This window comes from Scardinius erythrophthalmus (genome assembly GCF_964197995.2).
Source record: "Scardinius erythrophthalmus genome assembly, chromosome: 16".
Lineage (NCBI taxonomy): Eukaryota > Metazoa > Chordata > Actinopteri > Cypriniformes > Leuciscidae > Scardinius > Scardinius erythrophthalmus.
Genome location: NC_138236.1, coordinates 10,587,384 through 10,599,574, shown reverse-complemented (window position 1 = coordinate 10,599,574; position 12,191 = coordinate 10,587,384). Strand labels below are relative to the sequence as shown.

The 12,191-nt window shown below is 36.4% G+C and overlaps 1 protein-coding gene across 1 annotated transcript in view; it reads left to right on the top strand.

Annotated features, from left to right (window-relative positions):
* Positions 1 to 12,191, top strand: part of tsnare1 (T-SNARE Domain Containing 1) — a 131,956-nt gene that overhangs the window by 58,279 nt on the left and 61,486 nt on the right. The window contains exons 5-7 of the mRNA XM_081388397.1: positions 9,916 to 10,006; positions 10,254 to 10,328; positions 10,698 to 10,754. Coding sequence (XP_081244523.1) covers positions 9,916 to 10,006; positions 10,254 to 10,328; positions 10,698 to 10,754 — 223 coding nt within the window. The remainder of the gene's footprint in view (positions 1 to 9,915; positions 10,007 to 10,253; positions 10,329 to 10,697; positions 10,755 to 12,191) is intronic.

Here is a 12,191-nt window from a genome sequence, read left to right as displayed (position 1 = left end):
CATTGTTTCTGACCATGTCCATCCCTTTATGACCACCATGTACCCATCCTCTGATGGCTACTTCCAGCAGGATAATGCACCATGTCACAAAGCTTGAATCATTTCAAATTGGTTTCTTGAACATGACAATGAGTTCACTGTACTAAAATGGCCCCCACCAGATCTCACCAGATCTCAACCCAATAGAGCATCTTTGGGATGTGGTGGAACGGGAGCTTCGTGCCCTGGATGTGCATCCCACAAATCTCCATCAACTGCAAGATGCTATCCTATCAATATGGGCCAACATTTCTAAAGAATGCTTTCAGCACCTTGTTGAATCAATGCCATGTAGAATTAAGGCAGTTCTGAAGGCGAAAGGGGGTCAAACACAGTATTATGGTGTTCCTAATAATCCTTTAGGTGAGTGTATATATACACATACATACTGTAAATACAGTGTTTTGTATTTGTGTGTATGATACAGTGCACCTTCTATATATTTAGAATTACCTCAGCTTGTGGAAATCCAAGTGATAAACTTTTGATTCTTCATGTGGCTTTCTCTTTAACATCTGTGTTTTGTGAAGGTAAAAAAAAGGTTTTACTTGGGTGTATTCACATTATATCTGTTGAATGTACAGTTATGTTTTTCTGTAAATTAATTTAGTAAAACTTAAAGTTCTACCATATGTTAAAGTTCTGGCGACCTGCCTTTTTTTGTAAATTCTGCCAATTTATTTACTTTTTCATCTTGCATGTAATTAAGGCCATCGGAATAGTGTGCTGATTTTTTGTGTATGTGTAGTCTAAATTTTGCTTCTTTCCTCGCATTTAGTGTTTGCCGAGTGTTTTTACCCAGACTTTTTAATGCATGAATACATACTTTCACAGTAATCACAGGAAATAATTCAGCACACACTTGAAAGCAGATTGTTGATTGCAGAATGCACGCTGGTTTTCATGACAACAGCAAAGTTTTATGAAGGACTAAAAATGACAGAACGAAAAATAAATAAATAAATAAATAAATAAAAGTAGAAATAAATAAATAAATGCAGAAATAATAGTAAAATAAATACATTTTGGTAATATAAATGGCTATTTCTGTATTTTTACATGTATTTATTTATTTATTTATGCATTTCTATATGTATTTATTTATGTATTTATACATTTATTTATATATTTATGTATTTATATATTTATTTATTTATATATTTATATATGTATTTATTTATACATTTATTTATTCCTACATTTATTTATTTATGTATTTCCACATTTCTACATTTATTTATTTCTGTATTTCCACATTTCTACATTTATTTATTTCTGTATTTCCACATTTCTACATTTATTTATTTCTGTATTTCCACAAATCTACATTTATTTTTCCCTGCGCATGTATGCTAATTGACCAATGGCTAACCACGCCCCCTCCACTCACTCAGTCAACATTCGGTAACAGCAGCTGTCACAGTAGGAGACATTTCACAGGAGGCAATTGATGATTTTTTGGAGACAGAAAGATTATATATCATCTCGATGTCACCAAAAGGGCCTTAAATATGCATTGGAGGGTTATATTAATAATTTTATTGTTGAGAAGGCCGATAAGCTTCAGCTCCAGAACAAAGATTTACAGTTCACAGTGTAAACGTTATAGTTTGGTGCTATTTCGCTTCAAACGCTCGCTTTATACGCGCGTCCTATTCGCTTTGGATTCAAAATGTTCAAGCGTCGAACTAGACGCGGATACGCGCGAATTTGACGCTCTATTCGCGTTTGGTGGGAGCGCAGAATAATGAACAGGCTGCGATGTCAAGATTGCATTGCTGGAATGTGTGTGTGTGTGTGTGTGTGTGTCAGAGAGAGGCACGGGCGCGATCGAACAGTGGAAACATAAAAACATACTCCGTCATTTTGTTCATACAGGACATCATTAAAACTGCAAAGTGTTTAGCCTACTTATATTTGTGTAAAACACAACATTGTGCTTTTGTCAAACTGTAAACTTTTGTCAAACTGTAACCTACAACTGTCACCCAACCAAAATCACACACACACGCTGTTTAAAAGCCAAAATGACAAGAAAAACCATAAAAACGAATGAAAACTGATAACTGCAATGCATTGCAGTGGACGAGGAAGCAGAGAATGTCCAAGTGTATTGGGTTAGCTATGCGTACTGTGATTGGCTCATCGCGTTTGGGGGCGTGGCTTAGCCATTGGTCAATTAGCATACATGCGCAGGGAAAAATAAATGTAGAAATGTGGAAATACAGAAATAAATAAATGTAGAAATGTGGAAATACAGAAATAAATAAATGTAGAAATGTGGAAATACAGAAATAATTAAATGTAGGAATAAATAAATATATAAATAAATACATAATATAAATATATAAATAAATAAATATATAAATACATAAATATATAAATAAATGTATAAATACATAAATAAATACATATAGAAATGCATAAATAAATAAATAAATACATGTAAAAATACAGAAATAGCGATTTATATTACCAAAATGTATTTATTTTTACTATTATTTCTGCATTTATTTATTTATTTCTACTTTTATTTTTTTTTTTATTTTTTTTTTGTTCTGTCATTTTTAGTCCTTCATAAAGTTTAAGTATGATGCAGTGCAAGAAGAAGGGCAGACCTTAGAGTACACTTGCTTATATACAGTACTGGATGACAACACTTTATTCCCAAAAGAAAGGATGTAAAATATAGGATATTCACAGGTGTGTGGTTACACTGCATCTGTTAGAGATTATAGGTGCTATGTTTCTATCCCTAGACTTGTTAAACTCACAAAAAGAGAGCTGGGTTTATAGAAGGCCAAAAATAGAACAGTGTTTATTAGATTATGAATGCTTTCATGGTGCAGTATGATTCATATAAAGCATAGCATAATGAAGGACATGGTTCACTTAAACTCAGGCTATATGACTCGGACCAACCTTTTTACTAACAGATAAGTCATCATAAATGCGCTCTCATAATTTTTCACAGCAGCGTTCACAGTGCCCAGTATCACAAAGTAATGTGCATGAGCATTGAGCAATAATGATGTTCTCTTTTAAACATATAAATATATATACAATTTATATTATAATATAATTTAATATAAATTAAATTGTTAATTTAATTGTTAAATTTTATTTTAATTAAATTAAATTTAATATTTAAATTGTTAAATATTAACAACAATATAATTGTGCATATTACATTTTTATTTACATTATTTATTGCATGTCTCACTCTATACGAGCAAACAACATTGTGCCTCTCCACCCAAATTTTTGGACAGATAATTCTATTAATTATGAGAAGCTTTTATAGAAACAAGACTATAAGAAAAGGCCATAAATACTGTATGGCTGAGAAACAAGCTAAGCAGGGAGGAAGTGATGTGAGAAAAGCAATGAAACACCTTACAAAAGAAAAACATTGTGTTCCTGACACAGCTGACTAAAACTAAATAAAAACTAACAAAAGTAAATACCCATTAGACTTCACACAGCACGACCTCAGTACATCACATATCTGAGGGAGAGAAGAAGCTTTTGAGTCACTTTCACAAGTCTCTCTGTGATATATTCTGATTTGACCTCCAGGTATCCAGTCAGGATTTGAAATTAGATATCTGTCAAGGTAGAGTGGAACTATGAAGTTTTATTCTTTGTGTTTATTTGGTTGTGTGAGGTATCCCAGAACTGAACAGAGGAGACCAGGGCTAGATGTCACACTTTTTACTCCAGTGAATATTTCTCAGGGTAGGATTTTTAAATGGAGGCTTACCTTGCACCTTACACACCTTAGAAAAAGATACAGTTTATTAAAGGGTAACTCTCGCCAAAATGCAACCTAGGGTCTTTTTGTTAATCTACTCGAGGCAAACTTTCGTTTAAAAGCATAATTAGAATGGAAACACACCTTTTAAGTTTGACCGTATTTTCGTTTTGGGTTAAATGCCTTGTGAATAGGGAGTGAATGGGGCACTTTTATGATAGCATAAAAAATCGTCATTTTTAAAACACTAAGAAGGTCCAACACAACATGAAACTTTGCTCGAAGTATCACCAGGGGCTCGAGCATTGAGAACATTGTTTGTGTACAAAGAGTTTAATAAAAAGAACGATTTTTCAACAACTCACTGTGTTTCGGTCCGCCGCACTGATATAGAATGACATTAGTGGTCCACATCAGTGGTCCGCCAGCATTTTTTCAGTCAAAAATAGTCGATCTCCGTAACAGGGAGGAAAGTAAAGATGGAAAGCTCCTAAAGCTTAGTTCAATATAAATTCACGGATAATTGACCTTGTATTTGAAAAAGGATCCTCATGTAATAAACAATACTAAAATTCAGAGTCAGTTCATTCGCATTCGGAAATCGACTATTTTTGACTGTCAAAATGCCGGCGGGCACAGATAACGATACAGTGAGTTGTTCAAAATCTTTCTTTTTAGTAAACTGTGTACACAAACAATGAGATGAGCATGTAAAGTAAAGACGCGTTCACACCAAGGACGATAATATAACGATAAAGATATAGTTCTAAAATCATTCTCCATATTAAAGAATAGCAGCGTTCACACCACAACTATAACGATAAAGATATGAGGAACGATATCTTTGGGACCCCTTGCTGAATTATTTTTTTAACCAGCTTTCGAAGGATAAAACACTGACAGCCAATCAGAATCCACTCGAATTTTAAAGGGCTCGCACATTTAAAATGACAGACGACATTGTGGAGAAGTTAATCGCCAAGGCACAGAAAAATCCACCACTGTATGACAAGTCAAGCCCCTTTTCAAGAAAACGGATATGGAAAACAATCGTTCATACCCTCGGAATAAATGGTGATAAGTATTACCTCAGGTATCCAGTGCTCGTTTTGACAACATTGTCTTGCTTCCTTTGAAGTTGCGTTGAAAAGTATAGTTATTGTATTAGCCTATATGTATTATAATATTGTTTTTATTCCACTATATTGACTACGTCAGCTAAATTCACTGTTAGATTTTTAGATCGATTACACTAGTTTCACTCAAAACATAGCATGCAGAGGACATCTGCTGGTTAAAGCTGTGTAAATGCAATAAGAACAGCAAAAACATGTTCAATGACGTTGTACAAACTTTGAAACCGCAGTGCGCGAGCTTACGAAGACCACAGCTTTCTAACATCAGTCGCTAGTGCGCCTCTTGAGACCAGGCCAGTGAGATTTACTCGCACAGTTTTTACTAGCTGGCCTCGGTTACACTAGCAAAGTTAGTCAGTAGAATGTCTGTTAGGGGACCATCAAAATAAATTAATAGCATATATTAAGCAGACAGTCTACTAATACTCTAATGAGAGTTAGTTGACATAGTTGCAAAGTTGCTTAGTTAGTAGAATGTCTAAAAAGGACTATCGAAATAAAATGTTACCAGAATGTTTTACACACATTTGACAACTTGCCCCAACAGACATTTACCTCTCAAGCTTAAACACAAACGTGTGTGTGGACTTTGCCAGAAGTGGACATCTGAAAGTTTTCTATGGCTTCTATTTCATTATACCATCATTCAAATCTATTTGACCTTGGACTTCTCCTGTTGTATCTTTTCAATGATTCAGTCGATGAGCTTCATTTAGCAAGTAGCAACCCACCTGAGCTGTAGAAGTGACTCAGTCTATATGTTCAGATTGAAGATGGCCATAGCCAGTCAAAGCAGAGGAAGATTCATATTCTTCTCCGCCAACTCAACAGACACGAAACATGGTAAATGCGGACCATGACTAAACAGTGTTTGGGGAAATAAACTGCTGGGTTTTGAATATGTGGGATGAGTAATAACATAACTTTTCCACTGCTGCGTGTCGACCCTTGAGATTGTGTAGGCCATATTGCGTTTCACGTGTTACCATTGAGAGAACACAGGAAGCTGTAATTGAGGGCGTATTGAAGGTGTTCAGTGGATCACAGTGTGCAATATAATGAGGTTGAGTCATGGACATTTCAAAGGGCTTTATTTGTACTGCTGTGACTAAACCAAGGCATTATTGTTGAGCTATAAAACGATTTATAGCTGCTACATTTTTTATTGACAGCAAAAAATGTCTCTGACCACAGGTTTATTTCCGTTTTTTTTTTTTTTGTCTTCAAGACTTTCTTCCCTCCTTCAATCGCTATCAAACAGAGCAAAGTCAATCTTATGCATCTGTCCTTGTCCTTTTGGTCTTTTTTTTCTAATCTTTTTTGGTGATTTCTGACTCTGCTTCCTTCAGATCTTTCAGTCAACTGAATTTCTGTGATTTATGTTCGGTTATCTCGGGCACCAGGTTAACTACCGCCAATGTGGCATTGGCAATGGCATAACACGTATGCAAATTTTGACACGCTGACCTTTTGTCTGTGTATCAGACGGTGTTGTGATGGTGCATGTGATACCTGTGATTTTTCAAACTGTCGCTTTCTTAAAGGTATTGTTCATCCCAAAATGAAAAATCTGTCATTAATGACCATGTTGTTCCAGACCTGTATGGCTTCCTGATGACTTATCATTTTTCATGCTTTTCTTCCTCAATACAATTGCAATGAACAGGGACTGAAGCTGATCAGTTAGCAGTTAACACTAACAGCCCACCTTTAGGTAAAGATTATATGTGGAAAAATCCCTTACATTTTGGTTTATTTACTTGAAATTAATTAAATTTATACAAAAGAAAAAGAAAAATATATATACACATACATACACACATATATACTGTATATAGTTCTTTAATCTTTTTGTAAGTCTTTAAGTGCTTGTTAATGTAAGAGTGGTGGGAGAAAATAGCACAAAAGACGACAAATTAAAATAATATTGAGTCTAAGTAAAGAAATGTAAAATAAATAAAATATAATTAGAATTAATGAAATATGAATATTATATTTTTTAAAAAAGTTATCATATTATGGCTTTATGCTTCCCATTCATTGTAATTTCATGGAAAATAAAGGTCTGCACAGTATTCAGAATTTCCCCTTTTGTGGTCCACAGAAAGTTATACAGGTTTGGAACAATTTTAGGGTGAATGTTGATTTTCATTTTTGAGTGAACTATTCTTTTAATACTCAAACTGTCTGCCGAGTGATGACCTGTCTGCTGCAGATTTATCCACTATTAATCCACCACTAATGACCCACTGATACATCCAACAAGGCACTATCATCTGTGTCATAAAACCCAACACCAACCTATTTTGCAATGCCATGGGTTCTCAGATTAAAATTACTGGAGGAGAAAAATAAATGTTTTTAGATTTCAGTCATCGTTGTAGTACTTTTCTGGGCAGTTTTTAAACATAAAACCCTATGGTCTAAACCCTAACCCTAACCCTATCCAGTAATATTGAGTCCATGTTTTCAGAACTGTAGAGGAGTGAGTCATTGCTCATGTTCAGCCTTGAAAAGGACTGATCATGTAAAAAAAAAAAAAAAAAAAAAAAAACCCAAAGTCAAGCTTTTTGGTTGAACTGCTCAGCCATGTTCCCCTATTCTCTGGTGTGTGATTAGAACGTTCACTGTGGACCTCTTCCTTTTTTGTTCACACAGCACGAGTGCTGCTGCCTCTATTGTTACAGGTGCTTTTCCGCTCGACTGGTCTCGTTTCTCTCTCGTGGACTGAGAACGACAGTGACATGCCCCAACCCATAACAAATGCACGGGAGATGTTTCTGCCTGACGCCTCTCTCCTCGTTTCCTTCCTCGTTTTTTTTAAATCAATATTTGAGTGGGATGTGCGCCCGCGTTCTCCGCCACATATCTCTAGAGAGCAGGAGGCGCTCTGGCCGGTGGTCTTGGTTTGGGTTTTAAAGGAAGGGATCAGGCGGAGCAGGGCGCAGACACTAAATCAATGGCCTTATCCAAACCCCTCGCTCCGCATGAGGAGAAAACAGAATTTCTATCAGGAGATTATATTTGTTCACGAGTTTCTGACCCGTTGGCCCCTTTTTCCCCCTCTATCTTCCATCCAGCTCAGAAGTGGAAATAACGTATAGCCAGGCTCAAGTTTTCAATGTCTTTAATTATCTCACTGTTGCCTGCTTTCCAGTCTCTTTCGGACTACACTTCCTCCTTTTTCACCCCGATTCCAGAGATGGATTATGACGTTGACACACCCAGGACATGAATGTCTCAGGGGCCCTTCACAGAGGATGCATTCTAGCATTAAAAAATGGCTAGACAGAGCGTAACAGAAGTGAACCGAAGGCGCGTTTATGGGTGCATGAAATCCTATACAGTGTTTATCCCACCCCCAGATTGCTATGATTGGTCAATGGTTTAAAATGGACATTGATTCATTGTGCATCATGTGAAATCTTTTTAACTTGCCAAAGCATCTTAAAAACTTGGCATTGCTCTGTTATTTGAATAAAACAATACATGTTTTAAACGTAAGTAAGTGTAGCAGTGTTGGGCAAAATTCAGAACTGAAGAATTGTCTCCCCTTTAATTCATGAATGTGAATATGAATTGAACTGGCCATATCCCACAGGAAGTAGAATTTGATTTTGGAATGTAATGACAAACAGAGGAACCAATTGTCAATTCAGAGAAATTCAACAGAGGTAATGCATTCTGGGAAGTCAGTCTGTCTGTCTGTCTAGCCCATAAACCTTAAAACTTCAAGGCTTTTTAAACTTGAAAAAAAATTCAAAGAAGGCTTTGTCAAGCCAAAACTTTTGTCATTTTACTTGTCTAGTTAAGAATTACAGACATATATGATAATTTTGTTTTGATTTTTCAATTTATTTGAATTATAATTATGTTCAAATTTGAATTGCATTTCTGCATCCTGTTTGCTACGTCAATTCAAGTTCAATATACTAGGTCGTCAACCAGTACATTGTGTACACTAATCCGGGGACTGGCAAGGACAGTAAGGACCAACAACCTTTCAGCCGTAAGCAAATTATAAATGTTTGCTAGCTTATGTTCATTACCTGTGTAGCGATGTATGCATATGCTGACATATAATTCAATAATTGAATTAATAATAAATGGTTTGTGTTTAAAAAAAAAGATTTAGGGTTCATACTTTAGAACTTCCATTAAGGAAATATAGTGACCGTCGATGCTCCCTGGATTTGCTCTTGCATTGTGGGACTTTTTAGGGAGCGAACGTTTCAGTGCACTGGATGGATTTTGCTATTGAGACGACCTTTAAAATGGCTGAATCCCTGATCAGTGCCCTGACAAATGAACTAGGGAGCTGATCGAGACACACCTAAAGTAATTCTGAATTAAATTCTGAATGGCTCACAACCCTGAAGTGTAGTAAATATGAACTGTTTCTTTAACCCTTCAGGGCCCCCTGTTGGTCTGGAGCTCTGGGCAAATGTTAGACAAGCCTGTGCATTGGTCCAGTCTTTCACATACTGTTTCCTTTTCTTCCCTTTTATTTGTGCAGTCATAAATATAGGCCTCTATAAACCCAATTTATACAGTCTTGATTTCCATCTGCTCTATTAATGCATTCAGTACAGCAAACCTCTCATTGTGCTGTGCTACCTTTCCTCCGTTTGATTTGCTGTCTCTGTACACAACGTTTAATCCTTTGATTCTCCTCCGGGGCGGCAGATTGACTCCTGTCTGGAGCCTAAAGCCTTCCTGACATCATCTGAGCTCTGCAGTCATGACACACAGTCCCTCACTGCACAATGCTGTTCCTCTGTCACACAGTCATTAATATTGATTTACTTAATTGGTTGAGCCTTATCCATCCAATAGGGCTGTAAAACTAGCCCAGCCTGGAGAGCATTGCACCTTGGGATAGTTGATGAATCATTTTGAATCGTCTTCTGCGGTTTGTAAAGCATGATTACCTGTCTCTTCACCCCTCTCGCTCTCTCTCTCTATCCCCTTCTCCCTTTCTTTCAGACATTCCACACAGCAGCAAACCAATAAAGTCATAACGAGCACAAGCCAGCTTGTTAAACAACTCACTGACATCATCAGCGGATCTTCACGGGTAAATGTCATGCTTCTTTGACTTTTATAAATCTCTCATTTTTCTTTCGTTACTGGAACAATATTTCTTATATAATGTATATCCAGTGATATTGGTTTCATCTGAACATGGTAGAGAGACATTCCACTGGCATGTGCAATGACAAACAATAATGTTATAAAATGGTCATTTCATTTCATTTAAACTTGGTGTTGTCAAACTGACCAAGTGTTCATTAAAAAAATTATGCCATTTTGTTTTCCTGCAGCAAGACAGGCTCCGTCTGACGAGACTCAAAACAGAGCTATCGGATTCTGTGCAGCGATATGGAGACCTGCAGAAGGTACACATGAAATATTGGTTTTCCCAATAGCAGTCAAGATAAAATTGATTATTGATTGATTATTTTAGCTTCCAGTGACAGTGAGCATCTGTGAAATATTATTTACCATTTCACGGCATTAGAATTTTAGACAAAAATACCATTCCCAAAAATAGGTTTTATATATATATATTTTTTTTCCTCTCACAAAGTTAAACAATTTCTTTCTTTTCCCCAGGGAGAAAGATAACTCTGTTATCATGCTGAATAAGTGTCTTTACTTTAGCTTGTTTGTAATCAAATACATTTTGTGTTACAATAGTTCCCAGCTGCTGTCACAAGTCTGGCACTATTTGCATATTAATGTAATTTTTTTCTTTTCTCTGACAGAAAATTGCAGATCGTTCGAGGGCCTTGCTTCCTTCTGCACAAAAGGACAGGAAACAGGTGAGGGGGCTTTAATATCTCAGAGTCCAGAGAGAGTCCACTTCTTCCTCTTTGTTCTTTCATGAGCTTTTCGACATCCCTGTGACAGTAAGATAAAGAGTGAGACTGCGTGTGTGATTGCATGTGGATGAGGAGCTCTTTGATGCCCCTTTTCTCAGCACTTCATTTTCTAGCAGGTCGGATATTAACTGTCAGAATTTCCTGACACATACAAACCTCAGCCCTCATTTTAAGTTTGTTTGGAACCACTATGTGGTTTGTGGTACAGAACGTGCAGCCCTGTCGATCAAGAGGTGGTCAAAGATCTGGCCTGCAATATAGATGCATACCTCCTTTATGTCATTTAGCAAGACATTTAAAGTCATAATTCACATAAAATTCTGACAGCTCAACAGTGTTCCCATTCACTTTTACCTTATGAAAAATAGTGGCTGTGCATTATCTGATTTTTTTTTTCATGTTCCACACAATAAATAAATATTTGTAGCAACATGGGAGAGAGTACATGATGATAGAATTGTCTTTTTTTAGCTGAACTATTCCTTTAACCCCAGTTTTTCCCAGGTGATATCTTAAATTTGGTTCCACTGTGAGAACAAAAAGAAAAGTAACAAGATGTCTAAAAGAAACAAGATGCCTTGAGAATGACCACATATGACATTTCTAATGATGTTCACTCTCATTGGAAGCGTTTCATTTGATGAAACACACCAAAGCTGACATCTTCATTGCCACACTTTTTCCAGATCCCATTAATCTTAAATTTTCAGTTCATCTGAGGTGGCTCAAGCATGTACTGATGATTGAAAGTGTTGACTGAATGGTAGGAATTGCGTTCAATATTACCTGCAGTACAACAGCAGCTCAGATTGGCTCAGCTGGTATGTGACTATAGCACATACATACACACTCCTGTCTTACAGTCTCAAGTCTGTTCAAATCTGCTCCGCTCCTATTCTATTCCCTCCCCTCCTGTTGTTCTCTAGAGATGTTGCTTTTATGTGAGACTCCTGTCACCTGTAACTATGTCTCTGATCTTCCTGTCTTCTTCCACAATCCCCCCTGGAAACACCCGACCAGAGCAATCAAACAGGATGTGTAGTTCCAATATGAACTGCAAGAACACATTCAAAACAAACAACATTCGGAGTTGTTAGTCAAGAGTAAGATGTTATTAAGCAGTTGTTTGATCGCCAGGTTCCACCAGAGTTCAAACGAGAACGGGGTTTGTTTTCAGCACTGCCAATCTGTACTATGATTCATGAACATGACTCACTATTATAAATGTAAAAATCACAGCAGTGTATGTTTTTATATATCATTTAAACATTTCATTTATACATATAAATCGCCATGAGTCACCTAGTACTCATGATAATGTATATGTTTCTCTATCTCAAGTGTAATTTGTAATTGACTCACATGCCATTATGTTGA